Below are 16404 nucleotides of genomic sequence, written 5' to 3'. Positions count from 1 at the left end.
GAAGTGTTTTTCTTTACATGAGTTACATGGAGCATCCGTTTGGCATTGAACCATCCCACCAAAATAAACTTTACTTTCTGTTTATTATTGTTTGTCTCTAGCTTCATGATTCCATACACCTCCTTTAAAAAGGTTATTGCAGGGAACATCCTAGAGACCTGATGAATGTCGTGTGCAGGTTGTGAGAGGAATAACTTCCGTCTCTTTTGACAGGACAAGGGGGAACATCTATAAACTGAAAGAGGATGGGGTTAGATGAGATATGGGGAAGAAATTCTTGATTGTGAGGGTGGTGAGGCACTGAAACAGGTTGCACAGAGAAGTGCATCCCTCTTCCCTAGAAGTGTCCAACGCCTGGTTGGACAGGGCTTGGAGAACCTGGGATAGTGGAAGGTGTCCCTGCCCATGGCAGGGGGTCAGAACTGGATGATCTTTAAGGTCCCTTCCAACCCAACCCATTCTGTGATTTTTTGAGAGCGCAGCTCACACACCATGAGGAATGTGAAAACCCAAAGGAATTTGGGGTCCGCTTTCTTCTTTGGGTTCTCTCTGTCAAAACAACGTGAAGTTCAAGGGGGGAGCAGCCTTCCCACCGCCTCCTCCACTGCCTCCATCTGGGGACTGCATCCTGCATCTCCCCTGGGCGCTGGGCTCCCTCCTCAGTCCCATACTGGTTCATACTGGATGGAGGGTCCCATTCTGGTCCATACTGGGATGGAGTGTCCCGTACTGGTTCATACTGGGACGAGGTGCCCCATACTGGTTCATGCAGGGAAGGAGTGCCCTGTACTGGTTCATACTGGACGGAGTGCCCTGTACTGGTTCATGCAGGGAAGGAGTGCCCTGTACTGGTTCATGCAGGGAAGGAGTGTCCCGCACTGGTTCATACTGGACGGAGTGTCCCGCACTGGTTCATAGCGGGACGGAGTGTCCCGTACTGGTTCATGCTGGACGAAGTGCCCTATACTGGTTCATAGTGGGACGGAGTGTCCCGTACAGGTTCATAGTGGGCGGAGTGTCCCGTACAGGTTCATACTGGGACGGAGTGTCCCGCACTGGTTCATACTGGACGAAGTGCCTTATACTGGTTCATAGTGGGACAGAGTGTCCCGTACTGGTTCATACTGGACGGAGTGTCCCGTACAGGTTCATACTGGGACGGAGTGTCCCGTATAGGTTCATAGTGGGAGGGAGTGTCCCGTACCGGTTCATACTGGGACGGAGTGTCCCGTACTGGTTCATACTGGGACGGAGTGTCCCGTACTGGTTCATACTGGGACGGAGTGTCCCGTACAGGTTCATAGTGGGACGGAGTGTCCCGCACTGGTTCATACTGGGACGGCGGGTGTGTGCAGGCAGGTAATCGGTGCCGCTCCCTCCTCCCGCCGCCAGGGGGCGGCAGCGCGGCGGCGGCGCGGGGCGCAGTGCGCAGGCGCGGGACGGCCCTTCCCGGCGGCCTCAGCGCCGGCTCATGGCGGCGGCGGTGCCGGGACGGGTGAGCGGCGGGTCCGGGCTTGGCTTCGGCCTGGGCGGTGGGGAGGCGGCACCGGAGTCCGCAGGGTGTGGAGAGGCAGGGCGCGGCAGGAGGAGGGCGGATGTACCCCGCTCAGCGACTCCTGGGAGGGGTCCGGGCCTGTGTGGAGCGGGGGGGGCGGTCAGGGCCTGCCCCCCCCGCCTCGGCCCCTGTGTCCGTAGAGGGCTGGACACCACAGAGATCGCAGCCCAACCTTTCTTTTAGCCTGGGTGCAGCTCCTTTGTCGCTTCCCCGCGATGACTGCACCCTGCCCCCATCCATCCATCATTGTCCATAGAAGAGAACGGAGCTGGGGAAGGGTCTGGAGCAGCAGGAGCGGCTGAGGGGGCTGGGGGGGGGCTCAGCCTGGAGAAAAGGAGGGTCAGGAGGGACCTTCTCGCTCTCTGCAACTCCCTGACAGGAGGGTGGAGCCAGGTGGGGGTCGGGCTCTGCTCCCAGGGAACAAGGGACAGGATGAGAGAACAAAGCCTCAAGCTGCATCAGGGGAGGTTTAGACTGAACATTCGGAGGAAATTTTTTCACGGAAAGAGTGATTAAACACTGGAATAGGCTGCCCAGGGAGGTAGTGGAGTCCCCATCCCTGGAGGTGTTTAAGGAACAACTGGACATGGCACTCAGTGCTCTGGGCTGGGTGACACGGTGGGGGTCAGTCACAGGTTGGACTTGATGATCCCAGAGGTTTTTTTCCAGCCTAATTGATTTTGTGATCCCCCCGCAGTGCATCCTGTCTCCCCTAGAAGAGCAGCACTCCTGCTCCCTAAATCCTGCTCCCCTGTGGCAGGTGGGAACTCCTGCAGTGCCCTGTGCTCACCCTGTGCCCTGTAACCCCCTCTGTGGCTCATTCCCTGTGCCCATATATTTAATACCTCCAGGGAGTGCAGCCACCTGCTTTTCTTGCTCTAAACTCCTTTGTGCTGAGCCTGGTTGTTCATATTCCACTGCAGGATTAAATTGTTGTGTTTTGTGGTTGTTTTTTTAAAAATTTGTGCTGAGCTTGCCACGTTTTGGTATTGTAATTTATTCGGTGTCTGCTGCCTCTGAGACTTTTTCCACAGGTTTAGCACATAAGTTAAACCCACAGCAATAGCCATCTCCTGTATGTCAGGAGTTTCCCTCCCAAGTATCTGTCACTTCTCTGGGATCAGTATCTTCCTGATGAATTTATAAGCTTTCAATGCAGGATGTTAATCTGTGATGCTTGTAAATTAAGAAGTTAAAGTTTTGTGGTGAAGGTGCTGCAATCCAGACCTCTCAGAGGCTAAATAATGATCTTACAGATTGTGCCACAGGTGACAGACCTCACGTGACATTCAGATTTCTCTTCTTCCATCCATGTCAGATGCAATATCAGACAAAATGATATATTTCATGTCATGTTCTTGATGTTACCTGCCTGATTTTTTTTTATATATGTGTGTGTGTGAATTCTCTGTGTTTGAGAAGCCTTTCAATGTTGTAGAAATTATTAGTTAATACTACTCTGGCAAGTCTGTTTAGTATAAAAAGCATGCTCCTTTATGATGCAAAAGATAGTGAAATTTAGGAAGCTGATTGCAGTGGTTGCATGTTTGTGTGGACAGTTTTTTAAGGTCAGCAGAAATAATAATTTGTGTTTGATTCAGAAGTCTTGAGGCCCATGTGATGCATAATGTTGAATTTCTTTGTGAACCAGTGTTTGCTGTATAACTCCTTCAAAGCCTCAAATGATTGATATCCAATGGTACAAACATAATTTTGGGAAGTTTCCAGCACTTGTTAATGCTTGAGCAGTTTTCATTACCTTTCAAACTCTTACTTTTTAATGCAGTTATGACTATTTGCTACCAGCCAGAAAAATGTTGCTACTTTAAATTTTCCCTGGCTTCAAAAAAAAAATATGTGAAAATATGGTGTACCAACATATGTAAATTAATAGCAAATAACCTGGAAGTAGGTTTGTAGTGTCATCTGGAGTTTTTTTCCTTTTGTCTTTCAGTTTTAAGTTGAAGAGAAAATGTCACTTTACGATGACTTGGGAGTTGAGACCAGCGACTCTAAAACAGAAGGCTGGTCCAAGAATTTCAAACTGCTGCAGTCTCAGCTGCAGGTGAAGAAAGCAGCTCTCACACAAGCAAAGGTATAGTCCCTTTGTGGTTTTGATTTATTGTTATTTATGATTGTTGCATATTATTGATCAGTGCATTGTGTTTGTGACCTTAGAATACCAACTTGGGGTAATTTTGCTGGGATTTGTCTGTGAGTTTGTAGCAAGGAACCCAGCAAAACTGAGCAGGGGAAAAGGTGAGATGTGTGTTTCTTGAAGTCTGTTAGAGGGTTTCTTGCAAAATTAAAACTGAATGAAGAGCTGATGTATGTGCTGCAAACCTCAGAGCTTTTAATGAACAGAGCCAAAAGCTGATCTTCAGATTTAACTGTCAAAGATAGTGAGATTAAGCTTTTTTCTTTGTTCTAAAAGTAAATAAGGGTCATGCTGTGATTGATAGTTGTCACTACTGGCTATTGGTCATTCTTGGCATTTTGCATCAGATATTTACATGTTTGCATCAGTTTATGCTGCTTTTTAAAAGGCTTTCAGTGCTAAAGTGCAAGTCATCCTGCACTAGAAATTTTTACAGCAAGTATTTCCAGTGTACATGAGAAGGAGGAGTACAAGCAAATTCCTTGAGTTTAAACTCTGGCAGAACCATTTTCTCTTTTTATTGCTGCAGTATTTCACCCTTTTTCTTTGAACAGTGTTGATATTTTGGTTGAGGCAGGACACTGTGTTCTTTGTGGTGTGTAGGTTCTGTAGTGGGATTACTTAATTAAAAAAGTAGTAGCCAAATACTTAAGTAGGCACAGCATTTTTTCACTGGAATTACTCCTGATTTATGCTGGTGAAATTGAGGGCAGGATTTAGCTGATAATTGGAACAAAGTGCATGAATAAAATCCCAATGACTACTGTATCAGTTATATTCTTTGTCCATGTAACTGATGTACAGGATATCCATAGACTAGTGGAAGAATAGAATAGGATTAGAAAACTCAGAGTTCAGAATAGATTAATAGATGTTATCAGATGATAAATGTGAAGAACAGTAGATTTTTGGAATAAAACTGAATCACTTCTTGACAACCTGACTCAGTTTAAACTCATCTGAAGGGGTGGTCTGAATTTTTAGTGTGTGTTTCTGGTTCTAGTCTGAACCTGGGACCACTCACCTACCACTGCAAAGTATATCAAGCTGCTTTTTAGAAAACTGTTTTATCTTTTTTAGACATTTTGTGTTTTGGTGGTTTTTTTTGCAGAGTCAGAGAACAAAACAAAGCACAGTCCTTGCTCCAGTGATTGACCTGAAACGAGGGAACTCATCTGATGAGAGGCAGATCGTGGACACGCCACCTCATGTAGCAGCTGGCTTAAAGGTAAGACCAAGGCAGCTAAAAAGTTAGCAAATGTTTTGGAAATGGAATTCTTTGACTGCAGTCTCTATTTTTACTTTTTCATCATCATTCCTAGTGGTCAGAGAAGTGATTGTTTTCTGAAAATGTCGTCTTCTGCTCAGAGTTCTTTAGTTAATGAGCATTTCAATTTAATACAGACTTCCATGTGGTACAGCATGGAATTACCAAGGTTAATGTGCAGTTATAAAACAGTGTTCCTGGAGTATTTCTTCTGGACAGCTTCAAAGTACTTGGCAAGACACCAATTTGGTCAGGTAAATAATGACTAATTGTGATTGCACTAGAACTGGACCTGTAAAACAATCAACTGAAAAATAAAAGAAAAGCCACCTAACCTTTTAAAATGGATTTCTCATGGTGAGGAATGTAGAGAAACTTTCTCCCTGAAGCTTTTTCAAAGGTGATAGTTCTGAAACAGTTCTTTCAGATGAGAGGAGAACAGCCTGTGTACCTCTCCTGGTATCATATAGCAGCTGATGAAAAAGCCTGATGAGATTGTGTGGGAGGACCCTGGCAGATGGCTGCAACGGCAAGAAACTGTAAAGCTTGTAATAATGAATTAATGGGGGTTGAAAAATTCTTGTCCATGAGGATTTGCTGCTGCTTTGTGTTTGGCAAGGGGAGGGGGTGATTCATGTGAGGTAATGAGAGACTGGATGGAGCGTTAGTTTTAAGTAAAGCAAAGATTTCTTCTAGTCACAGTGGGATCAGGATGTTACCTGCCATTATAGGAGTCAGGAATTGGAAGTGTTTAGTTCTTGGTTTCCAACTGGATGTTGTTTTTAGATCTCAGCTGAACAAGCTCCTTTTTCCATTTATTTTTTTTTTAAAGGATCCCGTCCCTAGTGGTTTTTCTGCAGGAGATGTGTTGATTCCTCTGGCAGATGAGTATGATCCCATGTTCCCAAATGACTACGAGAAAGTGGTGAAACGCCAGAGAGAGGAACGACAGAGGCAGCGTGAGCTGGAGAGGCAAAAGGAGATTGAAGAAAGAGAAAAGTAAGGCTTTTGTGTGAACTCGTGGCATATTGACACTCAGACACATCAGTTTGTTTAGCTTTATCCCTCCAAACGATTTCAGGGAAATTCTGAAAGGTTTAGTGAAGAACACTGTGCTTGTGGAAACAAGTGCAGTGCTTTTATTAATGTTTTAATTCTCTTGCTGAAGTCACCTAACAGTGCAAAAATTATGAGAATTATCAAGTTTGCAGCCTCTGGCTGAAAGGTACATGTCAGGTTTCTAAACTTGACATTTCTGTGTTCTAAATTTACTTTGTTTCAATAATAGCAGCAATATTTGGGTGCTTCATGCATCATTGTCAGACTTTGACCTTGCAGGTATTTTATAGTATTAGATGTCACTGTAACCAGAATGCAGAAAACCTTTCAACACTCAATGATAAAAAATCCTTTCTGCTCCTAAATACTACAAACTGATTCAGGAATGCTTTCAGTTTTAAAGATGTAATTAGCAGAGTTTTTGAGAGTCATAGTTGTATTTCCTTTTTTTGATACTCTGCATTCAGTTTAAGTAAGTTAATTATGTGTTTATTACTCTTTTGTCTCTGCACAAAAAAAAATATACTTATCTTTAATTACCTTAATACCCTTTCCCTGCAGTAAGAAATCTTTCTAATCATATTAAGGAAGTTGAATGCAGATTCAGTGTCTGATTGAAATAAGTGGTAAAATATCTTCAGGCAGAAGATTATCTTTGCTTAATTTAAGTGAAATTAATAAACCGTCTTCGTCACAGTACAAAGTTGGTGGAATTATGGATCTGTTGCCCTGTTTAGATTGTGGAAATTAATATTTCTAGTCATTTGGACTTCTCTGTCTTCTCTTTGTTATGTGATCATTGTTCTGATGGAGGAGGAAGCCTAAGGCTCTATCCCATTGGCATGTAAGACCTCAGAAATCTGGGATGTCATTCCCACAGCTTCAGCACTGATTGCTCTGTAGTCGTGTTTGTACTTGTGTGTGGGCCAAGAGTCTTTATACATAACATTAGAGAAAGGAAGTGAAAAATGCATAATGCATTCTGACTTCAAATTGGGGAAGCAATCTCAGCCAAACCTGCATCAGATGTTGCTTTGGGACAACAGGCTGTACATTTGTTTTGCATTCACAGGGTAGAGATCCAGAAATTGTGTGTGGTTCCACAGTATAGCTGTTTTTAGCATCTTGTAGCACAGTTCTGATGGCTGTGCTAGGAGTGAGATCTGATTTATGCAGCAAGCTATGCTCTTAACTTTTGGGAAAAAATACTTTTCCTTTTTCTTCAGAAGTATTAAAATGAGTGATTTCATGGTCACATTAGATAACAGTTGAAGTGCAAACAATTCTTGAAGAATTCCTCACTTAATGTTAGAAGTTATGCCTGAATCTTACTTTAATTGCCAAGGATGTTTAGGCATGATGATTTTTTTAATTGAGTAAATGATATGACTCTGTATAGCCTGTGGTGGAGAATTTATAAGGGATTCTGTCCAGAGCAGGGTGATTAATTAATGTCTGTAGTCATTCAGTTAACTCTACTCTCTTTGAACTAGATTTATTCAGGTGCTTCCTCCTTTCCATACATTCTTCCTGGCTGACTTGTAAGTGGAAAACAATCTTGCTTTAGATCCATCTTATGTTTTACTAAAAAATGCCCCATGAGGATAAAAGCAGAGAAACAAATAATAGAGGTGTTTACTTGCACCTTCATGGGAAACATGGTAAAATGCCAGTTGGAGTGGGGCAGAATAATTCACACTGCAAAGGTGGGATCATAAATTAAGGCACAGAGTTAACTTTGATGGTTTCTTATCCTAACTTACTGTGTCTCCTAGAAGACGTAAAGACAGACATGAAGCCAGTGGGTTTTCCAGAAGACCAGATCCAGATTCTGATGAAGATGAAGATTATGAAAGGGAGAGACGGAAAAGGAGTAAGGGAACTGCTTGTGGTTTTGATGGGGAGGCAGGGGAGGAGGAAAAAGAGGGGTGGGGAGAATGCACAATATCATTCCTGTTTCATGGATTCTGTGTTTCTTTTCCTCAGATGAGTCCACAGTTGTTTCTGAGCCTTTAGAATAAACCTGGCATTTTGTTACAGCATTACTGTTGTAATGCAGAAAACTGATTTTTTTTCTTCCTTGGAGGCAGGTGGCAGCTAGATTATTTGTGAAAAGACCTCTTTTTACCTTAGTTTGGAGATACTTGTTAAGTTTCTGCATGGTGTAGGTTCCAGGAAAGGAGTGAGCCAGGAGATAAAATCAGGCTACGAGAATCACTGTTGAGTTTTCAGCTCATCATTCCTGCTTTTGTTACTTCAGTGCCCTCAGAGCCAGTCAGATGATGTGGATCAGGGTGGTGAAATATGTCTTGCATAAACAAAATTAAGCTTTATTCTCTTTCAGCAGCAAAGTTACAGTCAATAATTCATGTCTGTTGTGATGTCATCCAAATTTGTTGCCTTCCTTTTTGCTCATAGGTATGGGAGGAGCTGCCATTGCACCACCCACTTCTCTGGTTGAGAAGGACAAAGAACGTGAGTACTACAAAATCCTCCTCTCTCAACCCAGCAGTGTTTATTTCTCACTCAGCATGCTATTCAGTTGAGTCTTCCTGCCTTTCCCAGAGGATTCTTTGTGGCAGCAGGACTTGTACTAGTTCTTTGTTGATGGGGGGAAGCTGTGGGGAACCTGTGATGCTGCTGTGCTTCACATCTCTGTTCTGAAGGACTCTTTCTGTGTTGCTGGAGAAGTGGTTTGGCGCAGTGAGGTGTTATAACCATGTTCAGTTACTTCTCTGGGTAGACTAGAAGCCTCCACAGCGTGGAGAGGGAATTTTTCTGTTGCCCTTTGCTTTAGGAAGTACTTTGTGAGTATCTTTTCTGAAGGGATTATGCACTACAGACAAAATTTTGTAAGTTTTTCAGGGGTACAGTTCAGCTGGAGAGATGTGTGTGCTCTGATTTTTCCTTCAGTGAAGATCACAGTTGTCCACGAGGTGGCATCATCTTGCCATAGGAACAAAACCATTCCCTTTTTTTTATCCCCATGCCTAACTGTTGTGTACTTTAAAATTAAAATAATTAGCAGTATGTTGTCTAAAAAATAATAAGAAAAAAAGAATCCTAGGCGCACAAACTTTCCTTTGGGAGTCCTCAGTTTATTTATGAGAAGACTGGAATGTAAAAAAAAAAACCCAAAGCTTAAGTGAGTAATATAATAGTGAAGGCATTTGACATGTGTAAACATTAAAAACAGAAAGAGAATGTTTTGAGTAAATAATTAAGAGCAATTGAGTGAAAAGTAAATGTAGGCTGGAAATGGTACAAATATCCTGAGGGGGAGAGCTTTTAAAATGTGACATGATCCCACAAGGAAACCTTTGTACAGCTTCTTACTTGATGCTTAAATCTAGGCTGGAAAAACAAGAGAAAATATTGCTGTAGCAGAAATCCAAAAGTCCAATCCATTTGCTGCTCAAATAGGATTTCTTTTCCTCATATGACATCCCCAAACTTCACATCTGACCTTTTATTTAATAAGATCCAAGAACTCGTTCCCAAGAAAATATTCTAAAATGAAGTCAGTCTCATAGAAGTCCAAAAGACTTTTCAAAAGTGTTTCTGCATATTTTCTTTGGTGTTCTGTAACCTGTTTTTTTTACATTTTTCCATTAGACTTGTCAGTGGAAGGTAGTTTAGCAATCTAACCAGTATGACTGAGATATCCAGGTATATCTCCATACGCCAGGAAGAGTTGCAGTTCAGAAATTCTCAGTGAGATGAGTTGCATTCATTCTTTTTGATAGACTGGTTTCTCTTCTGTGTAAATGTAAAGTGTATTTTTACTCACAGTCTTTGGGCCTGGAGCTGTGTACGTTGATCCAGTTTTGTTGTAATTCTGTTCCTCATGAATGGACCTTCTCAGTTTTGCTTGGCCTCTGCCTGGATAAACTCACTGTAGTCCAGGTGGCCTCTTAATGCTTTTTTTCTCCATTTAATGAGAGTTTAATAAATACATTTTAGAGTTGTGGGTATCTATATCCATAGGAAGATCCAGAATAACTCAAATCTTGTTTCTGAGAGTGAGAGAGAGGTGACAGGATGTTAAAACTGCACATGCAAAGGAAACATTCTTCTGATTTGGATTTATGTGGAAGGCTTTTATTCATAGTTTGTTGGGATTTTATTGAAAAAGCAAATTGGTTTTTTTCTTCAGCTGTAGCATCATTCCCATATGAAGAGGAGTCCAGACCTCGGGCACCATCTTCCAAAGCAGCAATTCCTCCTCCAGTGTATGATGAGCCAGAGAGGCCTCGTTCCCCCACAGGACCCAGCAACTCCTTCCTTGCTAACATGGGGTAAATGACTGACTGCTGCACATTTTGTGGAAAAAGGCATTGGAAGGTGGTGGAAACCAAAAGCTAAAATAGTTTGTCAGTGGAGAAGAACACAGCCCATGTATGTATGTGGTTACTCTGAGTGCAGAGAGTCCAAACTGGCAGGATACAGAAGAAAACAGTGGATTAACTGGATTGAGGGAAACACATCTGAGGTGGTTGCACTCCAGGCTGTGTTTTTAGTGAGTTCTGAAGCCAGATTCCAGTTTAAAATGTTTATGGCCTGTACAAGCCAAGTTAATGGAGTATACAGGAAAACACAGGTGGTATGTTAGTTCCTCTAGATTTCTTATTCAGCTTTGTCTTAAATTTGCTACATACCAGTGGGCAAATCATTTCAGCTCTGCTTTGTTTGTTCAGAAATTCAGAGCATGTTTGCCTGAATGTATCAGCTGTGGCTGCAAACCTGCCCATTTACTTTTCTGCCTTGTGTGTAAGGCTTGTGTTCCTACTGTGGCAACAAAGTGAAGATGAATCTATAGTTAAAAACAGCTTAGAGACCTCAGTTTTGAGTTTGTTTTTCTTCTAATTGTCCAAAAAAAGGATAACCAAACTTGGTACTGTTGGACCAGTTTGTTTGTCATTACCACCTCTAGTTAGCAGTACCCTGGGACCTTCACTTTACTGAAGGAAGGGCTAAAAATCTGACCTAACCTGACCACACAATTGTCTGTTTATTCAATGACTTAGTGTTTTAATCTTTCAGCATTACACAGCCAGACTTCTTGGCCTTTTTTAATGTGTGTTTCAGGTACTATGCTTAGGAAATAACCATGTAGTCACTGATCCTGCATTTCCTCTATTATCTTGTTTGCCCATTGATAAAATGGGGGTGACTGAGCACAGAATATTTACTGTGGTTTAAACTAGTACACCATGACATGTTTTTTGCGTCTGGACCTGTCAAGCTGTGGTCACCAAAGAAATGTTGACACCTGTAGATATGTTTTGATTCCAACTATTCCTTCATTGGGAATTTCAAAACCTGTCAGTGGAGGTGCTTTTTGTAAGGTAGTTACGAAAATGTACCTTTAAATAGCTGGGGACGTTGCTGCCTCAAGATGCTCTGGAAAATTCAGAAAAATTAGACATGTTTAAATTAATACTGAGGATATCCAGATTTGTTGTAGGAAGGGCTAGTAAGGTCTTGTCCTCTGGAGCTTACACCAACTTGGAACTAATAGATAGTAGGTTGTAAATTGTAGAAGCTCTTGTGTTTTCTGTCTCTGTGTAAGGAGATTTTAGGAGGTAGAATATTTGAGCACTCGGGAGTAATGCAGTGCTAATGTTTTGTGGAAAAAACCTTTACTAACTGATGTTTTTTCTCTTTGCAGGGGGACAGTAGCTCACAAAATCATGCAGAAGTATGGTTTCAGAGAGGGCCAGGGGCTGGGAAAGCATGAACAGGGGCTCAGCACAGCACTGTCAGTAGAGAAAACGAGCAAGAGGGGTGGCAAGATCATCGTTGGCGAGTCTACAGAGAAAGGTAATTGTGTCCTACAACAAGCCTAGGAGAAATGAAGCTCCTGGATTTTTTTTTACCATCTGTCCTTGGAGAAAATACTGGAGTTGGAAGAATGGCTCATATTCGTTCTTGTGGAAATTATCTTCTTTATCTTGTAAAGTCCTGTATACGTTTTTTTAGCTGACCCTGCCCACAGCACCTCTGCCTGAGCACAAGTGTTGGAAGTCAGGAGAGCTGATTTTTAGTTCTTAGGGAATCTGATGAAATTCTGAACTTAGGAATTGTTTCCCCCAAAGAAGCAGTACGTTGTCAGTATATTGTCAGTATTCTAACTTAATTCACATAACTAGAATTGATTTTTCTGCTTATTGTCCTTCCAAGTAGCTACAAGTTGTGAATAACTGTTCCCCTACAATATGAAACTACATTTTGTGGCTTTTATTCCATTTTTCAATCAATAAGATTCTGATAAAAGTCCCCAACTGAGCTTTAATCTTATCTTACCCACGATTCACTGTTCTGTCTTTGTAACAGAAACGGGCAAGAAAGCAGATTCCAACCCATTGACCGAGATACTGAAATGCCCAACTAAAGTGGTCTTACTAAGGGTAAGTTGGGAGCCAGAGAACATGTGTTGATGTTGAAATGTTAAAACTTATGTTCCTCTTACAAGACTCTGCATAGTTCAGAGGTTCTGGCCTGCACAGATGTGGTGCTTTGTGTTCTGGAGAAAATATGTGTATTCCTGAGATAAGTATTTCAAATTAACACTGCTTTAAATTGTGCAGTTCCCCTCTCTCCTCCTGTGGCTCTTGAGCTTTTAAAGCATCCATGGTCACAGTTCACAGGGCATCTCTAATTTATCTACACCAGTGACTCCACCCAGTGACTTGGGTTTATTCTTTTAACTTTCAGAACATGGTGGGTGCTGGGGAGGTGGATGAAGATCTTGAAGCTGAAACGAAGGAGGAATGCGAGAAATATGGCAAGGTTGGGAAATGTGTCATCTTTGAGGTAAGAGAGGATCTTTTTGGCTGCTCTGAAAGTAAAACTGGGCCCTTGTCCCTCACAACTGGTGTGTTACTGCCTAAGAGAAGGGACATAGATAAAAGATCTTTCAGGGTGCTTCATTGTGTTGGGATTCTGGATTTTCCATACTGTAAGATACAAACTTTCGATGTCAGAATCTGGGCAAAAATCTCGGGGTACTGTAATTTTGGAACCTTTTTATTTTGTTCCCTTCACTACTTTAGTGAAGAACAGCACTTTAAAACAGTGGGCTTACTATTGTTCTAATCACTTCTGGTTTGGGGCTTTTGTTTTGTTTCAGATCCCTGGTGCCCCTGATGATGAAGCTGTAAGAATATTTTTAGAGTTTGAACGGGTTGAATCTGCCATCAAAGGTGGGATCCTAAATTGTGTCCTGTGACCCTCAGAGTTACCTTTTGTAGAGAGATTAAACAGTCTCACTTATTGGACTGTTTAGTTAAAGAGATGTTTACTTTATTGAATTGCTGCTTGCTGATGTGCTCTTGGTTTCAATTCCAGCTGTTGTGGATCTAAATGGAAGGTATTTTGGAGGCAGAGTCGTGAAGGCTTGTTTCTACAACCTGGACAAGTTCAGAGTGCTGGATCTGGCGGAGCAAGTTTGATTTTAAAAATCTGGCTCGAGGTGTCACTGTTTTGGCAATCACGTTTTCAGCAGTAGGCTGGGAATGAAGAAGAGAAAAGTAGCTTTCCCAGCAAACTGGAAACAAGCCTCATTGAATGGATTTTTCACATTCGTTGTGACCTATGTTTTTTTGTAATATAAAGCCCTTTGAAAGATTCACATCTGTGTGGTTTTGACTGGCACATTTCTGCTTATTGCTCTGGGGATCCTGGGGTTTGTTGCGCTTTCAGATGACTTTGTTCTTTTGAAAACCCTCTGCTGAGGAGATGCTTTGTCTGTATTCCTGCTTTCCTTGTTCTGGTGCTTCATCATGGAGTCCCTGTGCTGCATCCACGATAAGTGGGAAGCTTTGGACAAGGACTACGTGCTGTGATGCTTCTCTTCCCTGGTGGTATCTCCTAGAGTTAGAGCCTTGCTCTCCTAAGTCCTCATCTCTGCACACCAGTGATTTGGGCTCATTGGACAGTTGGCAGTTAGTTTGTTCTCCTGACTCCAGGACAATACTTTCTATGCCAGGATGGAGACTAAAGCAACAAGGAATGAGTTTGTCTGTCTTCCCAGATCCAAAGAAAATCCATGTTTAAAAGGAAGGAGGGAGGAATTTAATGGACTGTTGGCAGGAGCTCTGTGCTGTCAGGCAGTCTGCTAGAAATACCCAGGCATAACTGATTACAGGTCCTTAGTGAAATGCTGTAGGTAGAACTGAGGGACACTCGTTCCTATATCTGGCTAGGTATCAAATTCTCACTTCCTCCAACATCACACGTAGGTAACTAACTTTGTTTAATCATTTCAAACCTGGCATTTGCTCTCTCTGTGTATATTTCTATATTTGAGGTCAAATACCATCAGGCTTAGGCCTCTTTTTTTTTTTTTCTTTTTTTTCTTGAGTGCCTGTGGAAGTTTTCAAAGTAGGAGGCCATGGAGGTAAGTTCTCATGTGAAAATCTGAAGAGTTGACAAACTGAACTGCTAAACACTACAACTCTTTTATTTTTAAATAAATGTAAAATACTACATAGCTCTCGGGTTTTATGTTTGCTTTTCTTTTGGGAACAGCATGTGACAAAGAGTTGGCAAGAGGTGGCTCTGCAATGGTGGCAGCTGTCTCTCTGCCCCCTTGCACCCAGAATTGTGCAGATGCTGAAATTTTTGTGAGCTCTGAAGGCAATTTAGCTGTTTGAAAGCTGATGCTGGATGTCTTCTTCCTGTTACCTTCATGTGTTGGGGGGAGGGTGTATAGACCTTTAGTTCAACGCTGTGAATATCTCCAGTTGCTGCCCTTTTAGGAAGTTTTGGCTGCAGATCTCTATGACAAACCCTTGGTCTTGTGTTTGGCTTATTTTGTCCGCTTGTGTTCCACCAACCTCTGTACAAACACTCGCTTGTAAAACAGAATTTTTAAAAAAAGCCTTGTATTTTACCTACTGTGTGTTGGCTTCCTTACTCTGCTCTCTTGCTGCACAAGGCCTGCCCACAGAGTCAGGCCTTAATCCACCCCGAGGAACCCTCATGAACAGAGGTGAGGAACAGGCCTGACTAACACCAAAACCACAGGACTTGGGACAGTAAGAGATTCTACTGTTCTTAGTTTTCTCTTTGACCTTGAGCAACACTTTAAGGCCTTTACTGCTTTGTAGTAAAACGAGGAGATTGGCCTGATATGAATTAGCATAGATTTGCTTATAGGAGTCAGATAATTTGAGTGGCTGCTGTAAAGAATTAAGCAGTCATAGCAGATTTAGTATGATCTGAACTTGGCTTGAAATACAACTTGGCTTCAAGCAACGTGATTTATTTATGGCTCTTATTTCAGCAAATACCTTTGGGTGACTGGCTGTAAACATTTCCTGAGGTGCACACACTAATTTTTGTGTCTTTAACCAGCTGTTCTGCTGTTTAATACCAGCTTTTGAGCTTCCAGTCTGATAACTTGGAGGTTTTCCATTTGCTAAGAATCACTTTATCAGCAACTTTTGAATCATTTTGTTCCAAAAATCCTTTTTGTGGTTGAAGACAAGGGTAAAATTTATCCATGAAAATGTAAGGGTGAGGGTTTGTTCATTTAGTGTTTTGTGTAGGAGACTGATGCTATAAATGAGATATTTTTCTGTACAATAGGGTCACTGAAGCATCACAAGCAAACCTACTAAAGTGGTAGCAGAGCTGCAAACCTGAGTTTCATCTCTGTGGTGGGTGCTTTACAAAGACATGGCACTGGAGCCAGGTGGCCTTGGGGTGCTACCACAGCCAATACAAACAGGTACACAGGTGTGGAGACCTGCAAAGGGTCAGACACACTGACTGAGCTTGGTCAGGTCTCATCACTGATAATCTCCTTGGCAGGAAGCATTTTTTTGCAAATGTACATTCTCCCTGTTCTTCAACACCGTCATCGTGTTGGCTCACACTTCCTCAGGCATGGCTGTATCTTGCATGCCTTGAAAAATTTGCTTCTGAATTTATTTCTCTGCTGGAGAATTTGGGCTCCTCTGGAATCTTGTTACTGACTTCTATTTCTAGTAGTTTCTCATATGACTTTTTATCTAACACCTCCAGCTTTCCCTGCTTATACATCCATTTTTCTCCTCTGTGATTCATCAGTGCCCTTTCAAAAGGCTCAGCAGCACTTAATTTGGAGTTCTTTGCAGCCACCAAGTTTTGCTTACTTGCTTGCTTGTCTTTGCATTCTGGAAATTGTGCAGCCTCCTCTTTCTGTAAGGTACATGCTGGTGGTGACTCTGGTCTTAAGCAATAAGATTTTTGTTTCCTCTTTTTGTGTGGTGCCTTAGAAGGTTCTGATTTTACAGGAAATGAAGAGGGTGATGGGCCATTAAGAGCATTTGCCTTATTGGCACTGCAGGATTGGTTATTCTATTTCAGCTGAAGCGT

The 16404-nt window shown here is 42.2% G+C and overlaps 1 protein-coding gene across 3 annotated transcripts; it reads left to right on the top strand.

Annotated features, from left to right (window-relative positions):
- Positions 1-1418: 1418 nt before the first annotated feature.
- Positions 1419-14531, top strand: RBM17 (RNA binding motif protein 17). 3 transcript variants are annotated; one of them, XM_064656568.1, is made up of 13 exons: positions 1455-1495; positions 2253-2315; positions 3510-3650; positions 4825-4941; positions 5813-5979; positions 7815-7912; positions 8458-8514; positions 10196-10337; positions 11711-11862; positions 12376-12449; positions 12757-12855; positions 13172-13244; positions 13390-14531. In XM_064656568.1, exons 3-13 carry the CDS (start codon positions 3528-3530, stop codon positions 13491-13493), a joined length of 1206 nt encoding a protein of 401 aa, XP_064512638.1. In that variant the 5' UTR covers positions 1455-1495; positions 2253-2315; positions 3510-3527; the 3' UTR covers positions 13494-14531. The 3 variants fall into 3 exon arrangements, with proteins under 3 accessions (XP_064512640.1, XP_064512637.1, XP_064512638.1); XM_064656570.1 differs by lacking the exon at positions 2253-2315 and having other exon boundaries at positions 1419-1495; positions 7818-7912; positions 13390-13672; XM_064656567.1 differs by lacking the exon at positions 2253-2315 and having other exon boundaries at positions 1419-1495; positions 13390-13672.
- The last annotated feature ends 1873 nt before the right edge of the window (positions 14532-16404 follow it).

Source organism: Pseudopipra pipra, chromosome 5 (assembly GCF_036250125.1).
Source record: "Pseudopipra pipra isolate bDixPip1 chromosome 5, bDixPip1.hap1, whole genome shotgun sequence".
NCBI lineage: Eukaryota > Metazoa > Chordata > Aves > Passeriformes > Pipridae > Pseudopipra > Pseudopipra pipra.
This window is presented reverse-complemented; position numbering and strand designations above follow the sequence as displayed.